General features: G+C 42.9%; 1 protein-coding gene and 1 long non-coding RNA gene across 2 annotated transcripts in view; one reads left to right on the top strand and one right to left on the bottom strand.

The window, feature by feature from the left end:
* LOC130308323 (uncharacterized) overlaps positions 1-10,587 on the bottom strand; it is an 86,023-nt gene extending 75,436 nt beyond the window's left edge. The window contains exon 1 of the long non-coding RNA XR_008857311.1: positions 10,232-10,587. This is a non-coding gene — a long non-coding RNA (uncharacterized LOC130308323). The remainder of the gene's footprint in view (positions 1-10,231) is intronic.
* Positions 10,588-21,281: 10,694 nt separating this feature from the next.
* The window catches only part of ROR2 (receptor tyrosine kinase like orphan receptor 2), a 166,056-nt gene continuing 165,153 nt past the window's right edge, over positions 21,282-22,184 (top strand). The window contains exon 1 of the mRNA XM_056525695.1: positions 21,282-21,921. Coding sequence (XP_056381670.1) covers positions 21,840-21,921 — 82 coding nt within the window. The 5' untranslated portion in view covers positions 21,282-21,839. The remainder of the gene's footprint in view (positions 21,922-22,184) is intronic.

Genomic DNA, 22,184 nt, shown 5'->3' with positions numbered 1-22,184 from the left:
TGTAGTGTGGTTCTCCACTTTGATCTTGAGTGTGATTCCATATCCAGACCTCCACGGGTTGATAAATTTGATTTCCATTGATAATTTTTGTGTGATTTTGTTGTCAGCACATTCAACTATGTAAAGACTAAAGTATTTCATAGAATTAGTTCATTCGTTCAGATCTAGGATATGTTATCTTAGAGTTCCCTTTATTGAGCAGTGTATATAAGCTGTATATTCTGTGATACATATAGAGCCATGACTTACATTCCAAGACTACTCTCAAGAAAATCTCACTATTCTCCTTAACACCATCAGTGTGCAGCAATAACACTATTATGATGCTCACTTTACACTTTTAAAATGTGACCCATGGGAAAGCATTTTTTCACCATATGCATTCACTGAGAAATACTTGTAAAAGCTCCAGGTCATTAACTGTCAATGATCCGAAAATGACTTCCAGAATTGTGGAAATAAAAATAAATATTTGTCTCCTGTAAACTGATCACACAGGGTCTTGTTACTACTTTCCTTATGCTCACCATGTTCAGTTAAAGGGGTACTCCGGTGGAAAACTTTTTTTTTAAATGAACTGGTGCCAGAAGGTTAAACAGATTTGTAAATTACTTCCAGTACTTATTAGCAGCTGTATGCTACAGAGGAAATTCTTTGCTTTTTGAATTTATCTTTTGTCTTGTCCACAGTGCTCTCTGCTGACACCTCTGTCCGTGTCAGGAACTGTCCAGAGTAGCATAGGTTTGCTATGAGGATTTTCTCCTGCTCTGGACAGTTCCTGATACGGGCATCAAGTGTCAGCAGAGAGCACTGTGGACAAGACAAAAAAGAAATTCAAAAAGAAAAGAATTTCCTCTGTAGCATACAGCTAATAAAAAGTACTGGAAGGATAAAGATTTTTCAAAAGAAGTAATTTACAAATCTGTTTAACTTTCTGGCATCAGTTGATTTAAAAAAAATATAAAATTCCACCGGCGTACCCCTTTAAATTTATAGAAACACAGGTAAGTAGAGGATCACCTGGCACTGCTCAGGATCAACTTATTATTCAGTCCAAGCAGTCAGAACTATCAGCGCTTATTTACAACAGCACTCTGGTGGCGATGCTCACGACGGCTTGACTTGGCATGTATATTCATAGACGAAAATAGGAAAAAAGGAACGCGGATCACTCACCACTGTTCGGATGCTGTGTTCTTTATTCGTAAAGTTACAAGTGGCTATACATGGACAGATGGAATGGCAGGGCAGTAGGTAGTAAGGAGCCCCATCCGGAATGACGGTGCCGTTTCACGCCCTCTGGGTGTTTCTTCAGGACTGAAGAAATGCCCAGAGGGTGTGAAATGGTGCCGTCGTTCCGGACGGGGCTCCTTACTATTGGTAAAAATAATCAAAGGACAATGAGTTATTATTTTTTTAAGTTTTTCTATTCCAAGGACTTTTTTATGGACTGTGTCTAACGTTTCATTGATCTTCTATATTTAGATTTTTTCAAGGCCCAAGAAGAGGAGAAGATCTAGATTGAGATTTAGGTATTAGTTAAAGATGTTTTTTTATGAAAAATAAATTACAGTATACCACAACACAACATAGCATAATATAATATAACACAATTTGGTAAAATAATGATATACTATGACATAGATTTATTAGAATAATGATAATAATACCAATGTATACCATGAATTGATTGATTTACTTAAATCAGAATTGATATTCTGTGATGATAGATACTAATTTAAAGGGGGTTGTTTAATTTATTTATAAAATCACTACTAAGTAAGGATTTGGTTACTAATACTATATATGGCAATTGTATATGAAAAAACTGTATTATGAGTCCTTTAAACTCATAACAGGGGGAAATGTTAAATGATATGTTTAATATACAATGATCATGCAAGGGTATACAAGATGGCTTACTTGATAAGAGTCAAACCTAAGATGGATGCCATGATCTTTAAAACAGTTAAGCGATAGCTGAATACTATAGATAGATATTGCTTAGCTAGAGTTATGCATAGCATACTATTCTAGTCACAGGCCTACCATATATGTGAAGGGTAGTAATGTCCAATCAGAATGCAAGTGAAGCATGACATAATGTATACACCCTTAAGGTAAATATATATACTCAAACCAACCCACTAGGAGGAGATATATAGAGACTAGTATATTTATGGATATAAGACTTAGTATAACCACGCCCACATATGTAAAGAACACACCCATAAGTATGGTATATAAGAAGACTGCATCACCAGGGGGCAGCATCATTCGAAAAGCCTCATTCATTCATGGAGGACCAACAAGGCATCATTCATGAAGTAACAAGGCCTCAGTCATGAAGAACCAAGGACGAAGGAAGCAAGACTGATGGAGGAAGCCAAGCCAAGCTAAAGAGGAAGGAGGTGGAGCCAAACCAGTCTGATGAAGGAGGAAGCCATCTTAGATGAACTTTCCATGATGGATCCAGCCCACACAAACTTCAGTTGGTGAGATGGTTCTAAGAACATGCATACACTTCCTAATGAACTTATTGTAACATTTATGTGACTGTTATTTATATAAGATTTACTAATTTGTTCTGTCTGCCATATTTGTCTATGAGCCTAATAATAAATGTTATTTTTGTTTACTTAATCCGAGTAATTCATTTTCTCCAATGGTGACCGTGTCATACAATATGACCGGTATAATTATATAACATTTCCCCTTTAAATGTATTGCCCATGGGGGAAATTTATCAATGCTTGACTCTAGAAAACTAATGTAAAAAGACACTTTTTGCACAAAGCTCTCAATTTTGTTCAAAACACTATGGGGGAGATTTATCAAAACCTGTGCAGAGGAAAAGTTGCCTAATTGCCCATAGCAACCAGATTGCTTCTTTCATTTTGCAGAGGCCTTGTCAAAAATATAAGAAGGGATCTGATTGGTTGCTATGAGCAACTAGGCAATTTTTCCTCTGCACAGATTTTGATAAATCTCCCATATCAGTAATTTAGTGTTCTTACCCCCTCCCCCTTTTTTCACCCAGAGGGACTCCACATGATCATTTTCCGCACCTATGACTTCACACTGAATGGGCCTAAGTCAGACTGTAACCCTGCAAATTAATTGTCCAGTCATAGCTCACATCCAGCCATGTCTCACTAAGATATTACATACTTTGATTCCATACATGAAGATATAATATACTTTGCCCTTGTACATAAGGTTATTATATACTTTACCCCCGTAAATAAAGTTGTTACATACTTTGACCCCATACATGAAGTTAAAGGGGTTATCTAGCTAATAAAACATATCCCCTATTCCCTTGTCCCAGCAGTCAGACCCCCCTCGATCTCCAGAACATTGCCCATCTTTCCCCACTGAGGGCTCCAACCCCACCTTCTTGGACGTACTAGTCTTGGCAGAGATGGCCCTGGCTTAGGACAACACAGCTCCTGATAAAAATTCCTGAAACCAGCTTGGGGTCTGTGGACTGTCCATAGTAAGAGCCCCCACCCAAGGCCAAGAAAGTGGTATCTGGCATGCTAGGTGATCTTTGCAGCAGTCATTCTAGAGGGAGCTAAGCTTTGAGCAACAGCTATCCTATGTATGTCTGTTATCTATACACTGTATATACTTTTCTCTGTAATCCTGTCTGTGATTTATGCATTGCCGTCTATGGAGAATGTACATTTTTTGAGCGGATCCTCCTGGAAATGGATAAATAAGTTGTCAACTGCCTCCAGAATTGATATCTGATGAGAATTACAACTATTTCCTATAAAAACATGTCTGGGGAACCGATAACTCCTCTATTAATCCAGTTGCTCACAAGTGACATTTTCTCTGTTGATTTTTTCTTTCTTTTTAAAATTCCTCAATAAATGCAGACCCCTAAATGAATTCAGATCCCACAACATAACATGATAGTAGGTATACTAAATGATGTGCAACAAATAAATTACAGAATAATAAATCAAAACATACAGAAGTCTTCCCACCAATACAGAGAGCATGAGAACCAGTCTATACACAGCTGTACTCTACTGGGTGGGAAGGTTTTATGGACATACATATGTGGAGCTACACAGAGCGGCTCAGCTGTAGCAATTTGCACTATATAATAAACATTTTCCGTCTGTACAGTGTCAGAAAATGGGAACAACCTGAATAGCAAAAGCTATGTGCTTCTGTAGAAGGCTGGAAAATTAGGGAAATACTAACAAATAATAAGAATGATCTCTGCCAGTCTGTTCCCATGTGTAAATATGTAAACTCATTTACAGAATTTTATGTAGTAGGCCACAATGTATCCACCCAATCATTGTAGACGATGAGCAGGGAATTTATGGACCTAGGTGTTGTTCCTTCTAAACTAGGCGATTCGAAACAGTGTCAAACAAATAATGCTGTATAACGCAATTATTAGCCAGGGTAGTTAATAGTAGTGTTGCTCGCGAATATTCGCAATTCGAATATTATTCGCGAATATCGCATATTCGCGAATTCGCGAATTTCGCGAATATAGCGCTATATATTCGTAATTACGAATATTCGTTTTTTTTTTGTTTTTTTTTTTCACAGTACACATCACAGAGATCATCCCTCTCTGCTTCCAGCTTGTGTGGTGTAAAGAAGGCTGTAATACTACTGTGTGAGACTGACGCGCGAAAATTCGCATATACGAAAATTCGCATATGCGAAAAGTAGCATATGCTAATTTTCGCATATGCGAATTTACGCGCGTGTTAACTTTGTATATACCAATATTCACATATGTTAATTTTCGCATACGCGAATATTCGCATATGCGAAAATAAAACGAGAATATAACGAATATGCGAATATTCGCGAATATATGACGAATATTCGTCCATATATTCGCGAATATTCGCGAATTCGAATATGGCCTATGCTGCTCAACACTAGTTAATAGGTTTATGGTAAAATCTTTGGGATCTAGAACAAAGAAAAAAAAAAAGGTCTGGTAGTCTAGAGTAGTGAAGGGGTCAGTATCCCTCATAGCCTAGGACATAGAAGTAGTTAATATCTGCAACCCTGGTGGTCTAGGACATAAAAGGGTTAACAATGTATACCACTTCAGGTTCCAATATTGTCCTTGCAGCAGGAAGATCAAGAAATCCCCCTACTATTACAAAGTGGTTCCCATGGTTCCTGTTCTGTCACAGAGTGTTCCCCATTTTCCTCCTTTCTCCCCAGACTACTCCCCATTTCCCTTTTCTCTCACACAGACTCTGGCTCACAAAGTATTCCCCATGGTTTTCCATTTCCAAAAAACAAAACAAAAAATACTGCTCACCATAATTCCCCTCTCAAAATTTTTTTAATAAAATAAAAATAAAAAACACATGATTACAAACAAAAAATACTGCTCACCATAATTCCCCTCTCAAAAAATTTTAAATAAAATAAAAATAAAAAACACATGATTACAGGGATGGATAGAAAAGACTGTTCAGTGGAACAGTGGAGCAGTTTCTCATAGCAATCAATCAGATTGCTTCTTTTATTTATCAGAGGCCTTTTAAAAAACTAGACAAGCGATCATCTGATTGGTTTCTATGGGCAAATTCACTTTACCTTTGCACAGGTTTTCACAGATCTCCCCTTTAAAGGAGTTATATCATGCAGAAAAAATGATCACCTATCCAAAGGATCAGGAATAAGTTTTAGGTGGCAGGGGGGTGTCCAACCACTGCACGGGACCCTGGCCGACACGCTCCCTCCATGTATCTCTATGGGAGAACTGGAGATAGCCGTACAATTCTCCCATAAAGATACATGGAGGGGGCGTGTTGGCCGCTGCTTCGTACGGGGGTCAACATGCCCCGTTCCCAGGGAGAGCAGGGGTCCCGTCAGATTCCCCGTGATCTAAAACTTATCCCCTATCCTGCATGATATATCTCCTTTAACAAACATTATTCTCAGTAGCGTTAACTGCTTCCTTCCTTTTTTGCATTTATACTACAATAAATACAGTCTTGTTTGTTATTGTACTCTCTTTATACATTTTTCTATATTTACTAACTAATTCACTATATGCATTAACATAACTACTACCCATTACAATACGTCTGGGGTTTCATACATACATACTTACACTTTGCCAGAAATAATGGTATATTGAAAAGCCCCATCACCTTCCACTTCCATATTTTTCTCATTAGAGTCTCCTTTGAAGATGAGCCATGCCATCAACAAATTGTATTGCATAATTGCCTGTTTTATCTGCCATGTCTTTAAAAGCAGAACAAGGCATTTTATTGGGGCTGTAAATTTTATTTTACCAAGTTAATAGCTAATAGCCTGCAAGTTTTGCTTTATCCCAAGAAGCATTGAAGAAAATGTACAAAACATGTTGGTGAATTGTACACAGTGCTTTTCATAATGTCACAACTCACCATCCAACTATTACTTTTGCATTGTAGAGCTGAGAGTAAAATAGCTTTATAAAGAAAGCTTCATAGCTTGTAGTACTGCTCAATGGGTTAAACTGTATTCCATAAATGTGTACATGTACTTGAGAGAAGGAAAGTATGCACATGTGTTTTACATTGGTGTTGCATATATAAAATACCTTTTAGAAGGGAAATATAGCCTGATTTTCTCATCTAGTCTAACTCCTAATTGAGTGTATATCCCTGTCACGCAAGATCAAATGTGCACAATAATATTCACTTTCCTTCAGGCAACATCCTGCAACCCTCACATTACCAAAATGTGCTCCTAACGTACAACACAAATCTTCCTGGATAAAGACATGCTATAGAGCAGTGTGTTTTCTAAGATATATACAATACACATATGTACAATCCCACTAAAGGCATTTTGGCAGAAAATTCCGATAATAATGAGTCAATATGTCTTCCAGAAAACTATGGGCTATTGTTCACCTGAGAAACACATTTGTCCACACACAGTAAATGATTGTTTTAATCCCATAGATGAAATGAAAGTTTTCAAGAATTGTCATTTTGCAGGGCAGGTATTTTAATGCCCTAAGCAGGTAGGTCATTTGGTAAGCAGGTTTCCTCCAGTAGTTAGGTAGGTCCAGCTATTAGGTATGTAGGTCACCCTTGTTAGGTAGGCAGGTAGGTGTTACAGCTCAGTATAACTTGGAGTTCCTAATTAACCAAAATATTTCAATGTGCATGAGGCTACTAAGTTTTAGACTGGCACAGCTATTACTGTAATAATGTTGTAACATGGCAATAATTCTTATTACCGTATTTCTAATGCAAATAATAAACTCTTTGTTACAGATTAAACATAGTTACCTTTGTCAGAGAACCATCCACGCTTTAATGCATCTGTGCATCTAAAAAAAATATCTTATACAATTTTATGTAGGCATCTACTATACAGACTTAGTATCTCTATGGTTAGACTACTCCTGTCTGTGAATTAGCAAGAAGAGTGGTTGAAAAAGTAGAGTAACATTTGTCTGCCAGATCAGAATAAATAAAGAGGACCTGACTTGCAGTCTCTGATTACGATGGTATTTTTTATTTAGCTTATTGTACTTACCTGTTTATGATTTATAGATAATTTATTATTTGGCTACAAATCTGCATATTTCCCTAAATAGCCAACTGGGTGGTAACTTTTTTCAGAAAGGGGTGTGAATCTCAAGGGAAATGTTTTTTTACCATATAGGGAGGATTTGCCATTGTTATAGGCCCCAGCGGACAGAGGGCCCAGTTAGGAGGTACCAAAGTGACCCGACCACAATTCACCTGAACCTGTGAATTATAATAAGGGCAATTTGGGCAGCTGTCCAATCCACTTGCTAGCCAGGAAATCCAGGTCAACAGCTTCAGGCTGCAGGCTGTGGCCTACAGCTGGAGCAGAGTATGGCCTGTGCCCTGGCCAAGGCAGTGACAGCACTCCTCATTGCTGTCATCAACTGAGCGGAGAAGAAAGGACCAGGTCGGCTGCTGCTGTGTACCAGAGAGGGGTAAGTATAATAGGGGGGAATACCTGGCTAATTTTGGAGCTACATGTCTAATGAGAAGAACTGTCTACCTACTGGGGGGGGGGGGGGGGGGTTATCTTGCAAAGGTGGGTACTACCTGACAAATATGGGAACTATATGGGACAGGAATATGGGAACAGGCGCAAATCCCGCTACTGACATGGGTGAGTGATTACAGACCTTAATATTTAGCTACAGTGACAGGAAAGGTAGAAGTGACCCCTATATGGGGACAGGAATATGCCACATGGTGCCTCCCACGATGCCTAGTCTCTGAGTCATACTTGATATCAATGTGGTCACTGTATATGGGTAATCCCATTTTGGTATACAATTTTGTAGCTGTTTTGTACTCTGGCATGTTTATGTCTGTAATTCTGGCTTACATCATTACTTTGTTGAGATACTGATTTTTAAGTGTAATTTAATAAAAGTTACTTTTTATTGATCTAAAGTGGAGTTAACTTGGTTGTTTGTATAGTGTAAACTGCTGGGAGGACTGCCTACTGGAAAGGGAAACTACCAGCCCACTGGGGTGACTGGTGTTATAGAGACAAATCAAAAACACTGTTGTTATCAGGGCAGCAAACTGACATAAAGAAATATATATTTTTAGCTGCAGGTCCTCTCTAAAGGTCTTGTTTGAAGTCTATGATAACTCAGCATTGGAGCTTAATAAACCAAACAGTAGAGGGGTAGCTTTTCTGACCTCGAGTGTCTGAAGGTAGCTTCCCCTTCAAGTCAGTGTCTGACTCCAATAAGATGTCCTAGAACATGAATGGGGATTTAAATGGCCACTGTTATTCTGAAAAACGTTTGACATGTCTAGCTACCTCCGCCGATCAGGAGAATGGGCCAGGAGAAGTTTTCGCTCCTCACGTTCTCTCCCAACTGTCAAGGTGTCAAGTGTTTGAGACAAACCTGTCATGTCAAAAGGTTTTCATAATGACAGCCAAGCCAGACAACTCTCCCAAAGAAGAGTTTACCCATCTGTAGAGATCTTTATTGTCTTTTTGAAATTTTATTATTGAGGCCAGAAGGCTCCTTTCCACCATGTCAAATAGGATGGAAATTGTGTGGTTAATGATTCTTGGAAAGTTACGTAAACACAGAATCATTACATATGTCTGTATAACAGAGGGTTTATGTGCACAGGAAATTAATATCATACACAGACAGTTAGGGACCCAGGACTATGATTTGTACAATAATCTAATAAAAATCCCCATATAGATCATACACAAATGAGTAAAATCTGGGCTTGGTTGTCCATATCTGCTGGTATGGAAATAAAACTTCAGGGAGACAGTTTGACTAACCAGGGATATTAATTTGCATAACCACTAATCTGAAAGTAATTGTTATAAGACTAAAGAAAATGATAAACACTAATTAACCTGTCATAGACTGAAACCATTCTACTGCTGTGGGTCCATGGAGGACAGTACACAGTCACAGTGTTATTTGGAGCAGAGCATTGCCACGGTGGATGCAAAACATGTACTTACTATGGATAGGGAGAACACGAAGGGACACAAGTAGCATTTCAAGATGCAGGACACCAACAGAAGGTATACAATGGATACAAGAAGTTTTTTTTTATTCGCTATACTTTGTATTGGTTGTTCATGTCCCATTGGTTCATTCTGATTGTCTGAGTATTGCATGTCAGAGAACTGTTGAAACATAAAGAAAAGTCTGCAAACCGAGAGTGAGAGGTTCAGATTATGGAGGATGTTAGTTTTATAGGGTGGTAGACAGAGATGAGGGAGTTATAGCACTGTAAAGAGTTTTGTGGGTAAGAGTGATAAGTATAAATTCTATTATATCATGAATGGGCAACAAATGTGGTGAATGGAACAGGGTAGAGGAATTGATGTAGCAGCTGAGAGGTGGCTGAGCTGAAGAGGTGGCTACAATATCATAGTTGCATTGACAACATCATGAGTTAACAACAATGTAGCTGTTCACAAAGCAATGGAAGTGGTAAACTAGATACCATAGGACATGTGCTACCTTAAAGAGAATCTGACAGCTGTTCATTGGCACTAAACCCAGTATACTGTCAATACACCTCAAGTTGGTTTGGCACCTTTCTGCTCTTCTTTCCCCACTCATCTTAAAGGGGTACTCTGGTGGTAATTTTTTTTTGACTATATGGCATCTTCTTTGTAAGTTTAGTTTTTTTGCAATATATATGTGTTATATGTTTAGGCAGCATGTGTGTGTTTTTCTTACCTGTTTGTTGGGCAGGAAGTTCTGTAGTTCAGAGGGTTTTCTTTTACTGTTGTCCACAGTTCTGAGTCTGTTGTGGACAAGATGTCACAGCTTTTTTTTTTCTCTGTCTGCATAAGAAAAATAAGCCACGCCCCCTCATCTCATCCAGCTGAGTACACAGCTCCTAACCTCCCCTCCCCCCTGCTCTGTATTCTAAGGACGCAGGTCTGCACAGGAGAAGGACCTCACAGAGAAGATAAGTGTTATCTGAAGGGGAGGATGAGAAGGTGCACGGGCTGGGGATGTATGGACTGTAGGGGAATAAATCTCATACTGGGAATGATCTCTATGGGGAGATTTATCAAAACCTGTGCAGAGGAAAACTTGCCCAGTTGCCCATAGCAACCAATCAGATTGCTTCTTTCATTTTTCACAGCCCTTCATAAAAATGAAAGCAGCAAGCTGATTGGTTGCTATGGGCAACTGGGCAAGTTTTCCTCTGCATAGGTTTTGATAAATCTCCCCCTATATGTGAAGGGGGGGACTCCTGAATGACACATGCTGGGAGTTGTAGTCCCTGTTCTGTGTGTGTATGCTAGTGTTTACAAACCAGTGCGTCTCCAGCTGTTGCAAAACTACAACTCCCAGCATGTCCTGACAGACTTTGGGCATGCTGGGAGTTGTGGATTTGCAACAGCTGGAGGTACACTGGTTGGGAAACACTGTTCTAGCCTATTCAGCATACACATAATGTTACACCAGTGTTTCCCAACCAGTGTGCCTCCAGCTGTTGCAAAACTACAACTCCTAGCATGCCCAAAGGCTGTCAGGGCATGCTGGGAGTTGTAGTTTTGCAACATATGGAGGCACCCTGGTTGGGAAACACTGGTGTATGCCCTACAGAGGTGTGGTGAACTACAACCCCCAGGAGACTACAGAGGCAGCATGCTGGTGTTATACCACAGACTGAAGACTCCTGAATGACACATGCTGGGAGTTGTAGTCCCTTTTGTGTGTGTATGACAGTATATCCCAACCAAGGCTGATTATATTAGTGTGCTGTGTATAAGGGGGCCGACCCGGGAAAATAGTAGGATGGGTAAAGGGCGGAACAAACAAAAAAAAAAAGGAGCCGCCCCAAACCAGCAAGGCATGTGGCATGCTGGGATTTGTAGTTTTCAGCACAGCAAGAAAGAGGAAATAGAAGCAAAGATAGGAAAACAAAGTGGGGGATAAAAAGACAACAAAGAACGGAAATACAGTAGGCTAAACAACAAGAATAGAAATGAAGCAAAACAAATAGGGTAAGTCAAAAACAGAAAAACACGTTGACCACCGGAGTACCCCTTTAAAGGAGTAGTCCAGTGGTGATTCAGTGGTGAGCAACTTATCCCCTATCCTAAGGATAGGGGATAAGTTGCAGATCGCGGGGGGTCCGACCCCTGGGGCCCCCCGCAATCTCCTGTACGGAGCCCCGACAGTCCGCTGGAAGGGGGCGTGTCGACCTCCGCACGAGGCGGCGGCCGACACGCCCCCTCAATACAACTCTATGGCAGAGCCGAAGCGCTGCCTTCGGCAATCTCCGGCTCTGCCATAGAGATGTATTGAGGGGGCGTGTCGGCCGCCGCCTCGTGCGGGGGTCGACACCCGCTATCTCGGCGGAGAGCCGGGGCCCCGTACAGAGAGATCGCAGGGGGCCCCAGCGGTCGGACCCCCCGCGATCTCAAACTTATCCCCTATCCTTAGGATAGGGGATAAGTTTTTCACCACTGGACTACCCCTTTAAGGTAGGCATACATCTTCAATACCTGTTGGCCGAATGCTTAGTAAGCTTAGAGCTATCTCTCCTGTTCACCCCATACACATAAACACTCAGCTTGTCCAAGCAAAGTAATCCTGAAGGCATACCCCTTTTAGACACATCTACTATCTCCTCTAAGAATAGTTAAAAAAAATCCTTCTCTCCAATGACATTAACTGTCGCAGGAGAGTTGACAGGTCCCCTGGTCCTCACAAAATTGTTGTGTTTGGCTAAATTGTCCCTAATGTGTATAGGGGCCTTTTACTCTCTGCTGAACAGAAGAATGTATGTTACATTGTCACGATTCGGCTTACAGGTAGTGGATCCTCTGTGTCAGCGAGGGATTGGCGTGGACCGTGCCGGTGGACCGGTTCTAAGATGCTACTGGTATTCACCAGAGCCCGCCGCAAAGCGGGATGGTCTTGCTGCGGCGGTAGCAACCAGGTCGTATCCACTAGCAACGGCTCAACCTCGCTGACTGCTGAGAAGGCGTGGGACAGAAGGACTAGGCAGAGACTAGGTCAGACGTAGCAGAAGGTCGGGGCAGGCGGCAAGGTACGTAGTCAATATGGCAATAGCAGGAGGTCAGGAACACAGTATGGACAAACACAGTAATAGCTTTCTCTAGGCACTAAGGCAACAAGATCCGGCAAGGGAGTGCAGGGGAAGTGAGCATAAGTAGGGCAAGGAACAGGTGCAGCTAATCAAGGTGATTGGGCCAGGCACCATCATTGGTGCACTGGCCCTTTAAATCTCAGAGCGCTGGCGCACGCGCGCCCTAGAGAGCGGAGCCGCGCGCGCCAGAGCATGACAGCCGGGGACCGGGACAGGTAAGTGACCTGGGGTGCGATTCGTGGGCGGGAGCGTCCCGCTATGCGAATCGCATCCCCGCCGGCCATGTCAGTGCAGCGCTCCCGGTCAGCGGGTCTGACCGGGGCGCTGCAGGGAGAGAAACAGCGCGAGCGCTTCGGGGAGGAGCAGGGACCCGGAGCGCTCGGCGTAACATACATTATGCGCTCTGGCCGTACACACTGGCCATGAGCGCATGGTCCCGTTAACTGCTGCTGTTGCGGGGCTGGGATTCGCATCGCGGGATGTGCCCGCATGCGAATCCCAGCCCGTCACTCACCTAGTGCTTCTCCTGCCCCCGCCTCTGCCTCTCTGCTCCAGCGCAAGTGTCCCTGTCCCCTAGGGCATGAACATACTGGAGCTTTAAGATTTAAAGGGCTAGTGCACATTAGTGAAGTAACAGTGATAAATTCCACCACCTTCTACACTCCCCTGCTGGATCTTTGTTGCCCTAGTGCCTGAGAGACAGCATTCCTGAGAGTTGCCTTGCCGTGTATCATACCCTTTGCTCCGTGACCTGACCTTGCTCCTTTGCCGCCTGCCTACTGACCACTTTCTATGTTCCTGACTACGCTACTGTACTGCCAGCCCAGACCTTCTGCTATCCTGACCACGAGTTGCTTTATCCCACCTGTTCCTCAAATCTCCTCAGCCGCCTGTGTGGTTGAGCCGTGCCAGGGGTAGCAACCTGGGTGCCGCCTGCTACAGCAAGTCCATCCCGCTTTGCGGCAGGCTCTGGTGAAAACCCTGGTACGGTCCGAGTCCTCTCCCACACAGGTCCAGCGGATCCACTATCATCAGTGTTCCAGTCTACTGAAACGTGTTACAAAAGTAAGTAGTAAACCAACCATAAGCTCTTTTTTTGCCCTAATTTTTGGCAGAAAGCCTTATTAGAATGCTTTTATTCACTGCATGTATCTCTGAGACAAGAACATTGTAAAGTTAATTTCCCATCAATTTCTCACTACACTGATGAGACATGTGTTGTCTGCAGCGAGACAGAAACATGCTGTCACACATCCTGGTTATGTATAGAACATGTAAAATGAATGTCTATAGAAATAAAGACATGCTCAGAGACGTACATTGCTGTTAGCCAGTTATTGCCTTTTCTCATAAAGTATACGTCTTTAAAAACCATAAAAAGCTGGACCTGAAATTAGAGCTCTCCGATATTTAGGTCAACTGCAGTGAAGCTTCTCCTGTCCACAGACAGATGCTTATTCCCCAATTTCACAAGATACCACCACAGCACCTTTGAGGATATTTTGGTTGGGATAGACAGCTCAGTATGATGAGGACAGAGCAGGCTTTTGTGTATTGGGAACACAGACACAGCCAACTTTTCTGAATGACTAGGTTCAGCAACATATTAAAAGTTTATTGCCAGGGTATATCATTCCAACATATTCTTTCTCATCCTGGGATTATTTTCTGAATAAAGACATGTACAGTCTATTTCTGTGTTCTACTCTTTTTCTATTCTAACCATGGTTTGTTCCTATTCTCAGTTATGACAATACTGTGTTTTATTTTGAGCATTTTTATGCATTATTCCAATTAAAAATGTGTTATGCTTTGTGTGATCTAAAGGAGGTAATATAGCCTAGCAGCATGTATGTGACTTATTACCACTACCAGAGCTAATTACTGCATGCTTTTTTTGCCGCAGATGACCAATATCATGGTAAAATGGTGCATTTTACTTTGATTATGTAAATGATGCAAATTGCAGTAACAACATGTTAATTCACGGCAAAAACACCGTGAGTTTTTCAGTGTAAATTTGTCGCAAAAAAGTCGCTACTGCGACACCGTGACTTTTCGTGCGACAATCATCTATGCGAGCAAGAAGAGCAAGTTTTGTTTTTTTGACTACGGTACGCGGGTTTGAAAACTTTACTTGGTTTAGTCAGGTATTTATTAACTGCGACAGTGGCAGCTGCACAATAAAATGTCACAACGGCGGTAAAAATTGACTAAATTTACTCCAGCTCCAACATGGAGCAGGAAAAGCTACTGCCGCCCGGGCTCCGAAATACTTTCTTCCCGATACCCTCACTTCGCTACAGGGACACTGCAGTGATTTACATTCCCCGCTCTCACCTGCCAGCACCACACAACTCCCATCTGTCTGCTAACTGTGGCAAGACTACAAGTCCCAGCATGCCCTTACAGTGAGGACACGCTGGGAGTTGTAGTCTTGTAGCAGCGGGAGCTGAGCGGCGCGGGCGGGAGACAAGGGGGGGATATCAGTGTCCCCATCATTATTAAGTGAGGGTAGCGGGGAGGCCGTATGAGGAGCTCGGGCGGCTGCACTGTAATGTCAGCCCGGGCTCCTTGTAACATATACCGGCGCCGCAGACTCCTAAATCCCCTGCTGTCATTTCACATTTCCCGCTGGGTCCTGTGATTGGCCAGGACCAGCAGCCAATCAAAGGACCCGACCGGAACAGTGACATAACATTAGGGGATATAGGAGTCTGTCAGGGGGGGGGTCCATCATCACCCCCCGCATACGCCCCCGCCCCCCCCCACCGGCCTTCACCTGCGCTGTGCCCGTCCGTAACCCCCCCCCCCCCCGGCCTTCACCTGCACTGTTCCCGGCCTCCGCCTCCACCAACACCCCTCTACTCCCCCAGCCCCCCGGCCTTCACCTGCACTGTGCCCAGCCTCCGCTCCCACATCTTTGGTTACGCCGGCCTGACGTCCCTCAGTCAGTGACGTCACTCGCAGGGCGCCCGGAGAGAAGGATCGCTGCGCTGGATTGGTGAGTGTGTGTGTCTGTCTCTCTGTCTGTCTCTATCTCTGTCTGTGTGTCTCTGTCTGTGTGTGACTGTCTGTGTGTGACTCTGTGTGTGTTTGTGTGTGTGTGACTGTGTGTGACTCTCTGTGTGTGTGTGCCCGGGCTCCCTTTGCAGGACTACAACTCCCAGCATGCCCTTACTGTAAGGACATGCTCGGAGTTGTAGTTGTGCAGTGCAGGCGAATGACAAGCTTGTCCCTTGCCCCCAGCTGCAGGACTACAACTCCCAGCATGTCCTTACTGTAAGGGCATGCTGGGAGTTGTAGTCCTGCAGCTGGGGGCAGGGGACAAGCTTGTCACTGGCCCACACATCTCCTGCACCACACAACTACAACTCAAAGCATGTCCTTACTGTAAGGGCATGCTGGGAGTTGTAGTCGTGCGGGGCGGGAGATGTGCGAGCAGGTGATAATAAATGTACTAACCCATTTTTTTTTTCCTTCTCATTTCAGATCCGTGTATCATGTGGACTCCTTCGGATTCGGTGGACTACTTCGATGACCAGCGTTTTTCTTTGCTTGATGTTAATAAAATGGTTAACGAGGGCTTGTGGGGGAGTGTTTTTTGCAATAAAATTTTTTATAAACCTGTTGTGTTTTTCCTTACTTTACTTGACAGGCTTAGTAGTGGAATCTGTCTTATAGACAGAGTCCATTACTAAGCTGGGCTTAGTGTTAGCCACAAAAACAGCTAGCGCTAACCCCCAATTATTACAACTGTACCCACCACCATAGGGGTGCCGGGAAGAGCCGGTACCAACAGGTCCGGAGCATCAAAAATGGCGCTCCTGGGCCTGGGCGGTAACAGGCTGGCGTGATTTAGGCTGGGGAGGGCCAGTAACAATGGTCCTCATCCACCCTGGTAACGTCAGGCTGTTACTGTTTGATTGGTATTTGACTGAGAATGAAAATAGGGGGGACCCTTTTTTTTTAAATAAATAATTGAATATTTAAAAAAAAAAAACACATAGGATCCCCCCTATTTTTTTTCTCAGCCAAATACCAACCAAATAGTAACAGCCTGACATTACCAGGGTGGGCAAGGACCATTGTTACTGGCCCTCCTCAGCCTAAATAACGCCAGCCTGTTACCGCCTAGGCCCAGGAGCGCCATTTTTGACGCTCCAGGCCTGTTGGTACCGGCTCTTCTCGGCACCCCTGTGGTGTTGGGTACCGGGGTAATAATTGGGGGTTAGTGCTAGCTGTTTTTGTGGCTAACGCAAAGCCCGGCTTAGTAATGGACTCCGTCTGTAAGACAGCTTCCACTACTAAGCCTGTCCAGTGAGTAAAAAAAAAAAAAACACAACAGGTTTAAAAAAAAAATTTATAAAAAAAAAACACTCCCCCACAAGCCCTCATTAACCATTTTATTAACATTAAGCAAAGAAAAATGCTGGTCGTCGAAGTAGTCCCCCGAATCTGAAGGAGTCCACAGGATACACGGATCTGTAGAAGAAGTAACAAAAAAAAAAAAAAAAAAGTAAGTACAATTAGGGAGAAAAAACAGTGTTAAATTTTTTTTTATAAACACACACATTATATATATATATATATATATATATATATATATATATATATACACACATTTTTTTTCAAAGCTGCAAAGTGGTGTTCTGTAGTCATTATTTGGTTTTTGCTTATGTGTGCTAAAAAAATTGTATTTAAAAGTGATTTCTTGGTTTTTGCTCATGTAAGCCAAATTTAACAACCCCCTGTGATAGTATGATAAATATGTCATACATAAGCAAAAAAATAGCAAGAAAAAAATGACTACAGAACTTGCTTACCAAAGCAACAATGATAAATGTCCCCGATAGAGTACTTGTGCGGTACCACTAATTAGCTACAACTTGTGAACACAACCATAGTGCCTAATACCAAGTACAGATCTTACAATATCATGAACACTACTAAACAATTCTAGCTACGGTGGTCTCTTACACGTTATCTACTTACAGAGAGGATGACGATAGACCATGGCTCTTTCAATGTTTGTTACATCTGCACAACGCAGAAAAGGGCCTTCAGACTTATGTATTTTATTTCTTTAGAAGTCAGCATTGAGTGTATGGTTTTCTTCTTTTAATTTCATCATATTATACACACATGGGTCTGTATGACTTGTCTGTATTGCCGATTGGCTCCTGGAATAGAGTTTATGTAAGATAATTAATGCCATTGTGTCCTACATTTATTAAAGACACTTAACTAATTTAAAGCATTTGGTGAGAATGTTTTAGGACAGTTTGAGAGGAAGTTTATTTTGGATCTTTTATACAGCAAAAAGTTTCTGGCTTCAATGACAAGGAAGATTCTCCAGATGTATTATGCAATAATACTTTGGGATCCAATCCCATCCTTGACTGTTGTTGACTACTGTACAGGGTCATAATTCGGACATGAGTCCTAGTTAAACACCAATCCTTGCCTGCCACACTCATCTGGATCAATTGTTCCTATAAGCGTACAGTCACACGATCTGCTACAGAAATGTTTGTAACGGAAAGTTCCATTTACCTGAATGTGTTTGTTTTGTTGGCAAACACTTAGGATTCTGCAATCCCCATTCTAATGAATAGGACAGTCACTAAAATGTCTGCCATGTGTGAAACCATCCTTAATGGTATTTTCTATAACATCTGTTATGCTCTGCCAGACATAAGACTTAGGAAGACAATGATAAACCTTATCTAGTCTTGTACATCAATTTAAAAAAAACTGAATATGCTGGAGTTGTCCAAAAAAAACAAAAAACTATACTTACCTACCCCCGATTCCCCTCTGGTCCAGTTGCAGTTGACAGTCAGCTCCGTCCACTTCTCTGCTGCTCCTGTTTTCTGAAGGCTTCTAAAACAAGAGCTTGGATCAGGACTTGCCCGCTTAGCCAATCACTGGCCACAGGATGTCCCAGCTAGTGATTGGCTGAGCAGGCAGGTCCTGCTCAGAGCTCTTGTCTTGGCAACTTCACTGGGACCTGCGAGGAACCAGGAGTAGGTAAGTATAGCTTTTTTCTCTCTTCTTCTTTCTTTCTGTGGCCACAAATAATTATAGCTGGGCTTGATCTACTTGGGTATCTAACCTGATATAGGGTGATAAATGTTGAGCATGTGAGTATGCAAAACACTAGAAATATCTTAGAGATCAACACTCTCTACATCCCCACATACAAATGTATGTTAGGCCAAGTTTTCAATGGAGAAGGGGGGTGTAAGCAAAATCAATTATTAATCCGCTTAGTATTTCCAAGCTGTTGGCTTATGTCGTTACATATATATCTGTCATTGGAAGAGCAAGGATGTGGGGCACATAAATAATGAATTACCATGCCTGATCACTAGTAACTTACATGTCTTATAGTCAGCAGCCAGTGACACACTGCTCTTCTGAACTGTACAGGGAAGAGAGAAAGTACAGCCCCTCTAGGGGAAAGAAATAAAATTCTAGAGGTGTAAAACTAGGGATACATGTAGCACTTAGGCCATCTCCAATTGGCTGTTTTCACTGGGGAAAGGGGGGGGGGGCATAATGGTCCTTATAATTATTGCTTGGTCATAATGCATGTGATCATGAAATCCATAAAAATCATTATTGTTAGTGGTATTAGTAACTGTAGTGGTGGCTTACCTATGGGCCTATGGGCCTCTTCCAAAACATTTGGCTTTTCCAAGATGTTTGCTGGGAGTTAATAGGAATATATATATATATATATATATATATATATATATATATATATATATAGCCACAGCATTATTATTTAGATATATTTGCCTGTTAATCATACATTCAGCTGTTTTTCTTTACACAACATTTCTCTGGATGTAATTTGCGCCAAAATTAGCATTTGTACCATGCCCCTTTTTTGTAAAAATAAAACTGAAAACCTCATAAAGCTTGTATAAGCCATCCCCCTGATGACACGTGTGGGCCATTTTTATGTGTACTAACCTAGGCATAGAGGCATGTACAAGTGGGCTGGCTTGTCAGGGAAAATGAAAAGAAGCTAAGCCCCCTGTGATCAACTGTTGTCTTGAGCCACATAGAAAGATGGGAAAGGCTTAAGGCGACAGGAATTTGAAGCTCTGAAGAATGCCGAACCTTAGGGGGCATGAAAGTACAAAAACTGGACAATCTACCCTTGACAGGTTATACATGTATATTTTACAATATACACAACTAGACATCTGGTACTAAAAAGCTGGAATACCTCTTTAAATATGTACTAGATTGGCGCAATAAGGACAAAATTATGACACGGCAGCCTTAGGCTAGGTTCACACTCCGGAATTTCCGCCTGCAATTCCGCTTTGAAATTGCAGGCAGAAATTCCGCTTACTAAAATGTACTGTATAGTGAATGGGTTTCCGTTCACAAATTCCCACTTCAGAATTTGTGAAGCGGAATTTGTGAACTGAAAATCCACTTGAAAATTTCCGCCCGAAGAATGGCGTTACTCCTTTCTCATATGTTACTCTTTTACTCACGGAACACATTGCAGTCTCTCTGTCTGGAGATTTCGCAGTGTGAACCTAGCCTTACTGCGTGTAATTTTTGCTGAATCTCCGCTTGCGGAATTCAACAAGCGGAGCTGCAGCTGGGCAGCCGAAGTTATTTGGCGGTAGGAGCGGGCAGCACTGCGCTGTTACCATTGATGGATATGCAGAGCTTACGGAATTCCGGTCAAAGAATGAACATGTTCATTCTTTGCGCAGAACAATTTCAGCGGCGGAATTGTCTGCCGCTGAAATTGCTCAGTGTGAACCGGTCTAGCGGAAGACCCATTCACACTGATGTTAAAGTTCGCCGCACGGAATTCCACGGGAATTATGTAGTGTGAACCTAAGGCTAGGTTCACACTGCGGAATCTCCGTGCAGAAAATATCCGCCAGGAGATTCCGAGTGCGGCCAGCGCCGACTGAATCAGTCGGTGCTAGGACCGCGCGGACACTGCAGTCTCCAATAGACTGCAATGTTTTCCGCAAATATTTCCGCCTGAGGAAGGAGCAACGCCATTCTTCAGGCGGAAATTTCCAAGCGGATTTTTCGTTCACAAATTCCGCTTCACAAATTCCGAAGTGAGAATTTGTGAACGGAAACCCATTCACTATACTATACATTTTAGTAAGCGGAATGTCTGCCTGCATGTTCAAAGCGGAATTGCAGGCGGACATTCCGTAGTGTGAACCTAGCCTTACAATGCCAGAATTCTGGCACAATTTGCATGGAATAACACAAATATTTGGTGCATTCCCATTTTTCCTGCTTTTCATTTATTATGCATACTGTGTATCTTCTCTGTATTTTCTCCGAGAAGACCCCTTTCAGTTTATGGGGAGGGTCTCTTAGGAGGTTTCACTGTAGAAGCATAGTTATGACTAGTACATGTAAGTATACTGATAAACACATAAGATGGCGATAATAGTAGTAGTAGTAATAAATACAAATGATCGCTTTATTTGCAAAGTTCCTCAGTTTTCTGCAGCCCTGACTATACAATACTTGTATCTTTGTAAGGTTAGGAGTGTGCAGAGAATAGTTCACATCACGACAGACCAATGCTCTCACTCAAGTACCCAGCAGGACGTGCTGATATCTGTAGTTCTCCAGCAGCTGCGGGTAACTCTAACCTGGTCAGACGTGTTCACCTGGTGTCCCGGCCAGCAGATGGCGCTCCAGCAGACTCCCGCTTCCACATTGCCTGACAGTGGTTCCCTGGCCGTGACGTCAGGATGCTGTTGGCAGGGGGTGCAGGGAGAAGAGCCTGCCCACTCCTACCTCCCCTCACACTGTGCGGGACTCACAAGGGGGCAGGTCTGGCACTCTGTGGAAGGACTGCTCCAAATTTTTTTTTTTTTTTTTTTAGCTGAAGTCAAGTTTTTTGGGACTGTCCATGTCCCGTCTGGAGCTTACAAGGATGGTTACCCTGGTCACCTAAGTGCTGAATTCCGTGCCACATTGCTCGGGAGTGCCACACAGTGCGCTGACTGGAAAGGTAGAGGAGTAGGTGAAGTAGCAGAGCAGCGCAGGGCTGACAAAGAGCTCATTGTACGGGAGCTGGAGGACGAGCTGCAGGCGGCACAGGGGCTGCCAGGCAGCCCCTTCCCTTTACCGCATTTGCCAACTTCACTTTTCTAAGGAACTTTGGATGCTGTAAGGATTGCACTACAAGCTGCCAGGATGTCCAGGAGCAGGGGAGCCGAGGGGTATGGAGCGGTCTTACTGCTGGTGGGGTACTCTGTGCTGCTACATCGGGCTGCAGGTAAGGAGCAGGCATCACATGCCGGGGGCTGCGTGTGGGCATCAGGGAGTGGGCAGCAAAAGAAACAGGAACCACATGCCAGGGGCTGCGTGTGGGCATCAGGGAGTGGGCAGCAAAAGAAACAGGAACCACATGCCGGGGGCTGCGTGTGGGCATCAGGGAGTGAGTAGTAAGAGGAGCAGGCATTACATGCCAGGGGCTGCGTGTGGGCATCAGGGAGTGAGTAGTAAGAGGAGCAGGCATTACATGCCAGGGGCTGCGTG

The sequence above is a fragment of the Hyla sarda genome, chromosome 1 (genome assembly GCF_029499605.1).
Source record: "Hyla sarda isolate aHylSar1 chromosome 1, aHylSar1.hap1, whole genome shotgun sequence".
NCBI lineage: Eukaryota > Metazoa > Chordata > Amphibia > Anura > Hylidae > Hyla > Hyla sarda.
Note: the sequence above shows the minus strand (reverse complement) of the source record. Positions and strands in the feature narration are given on the sequence as shown.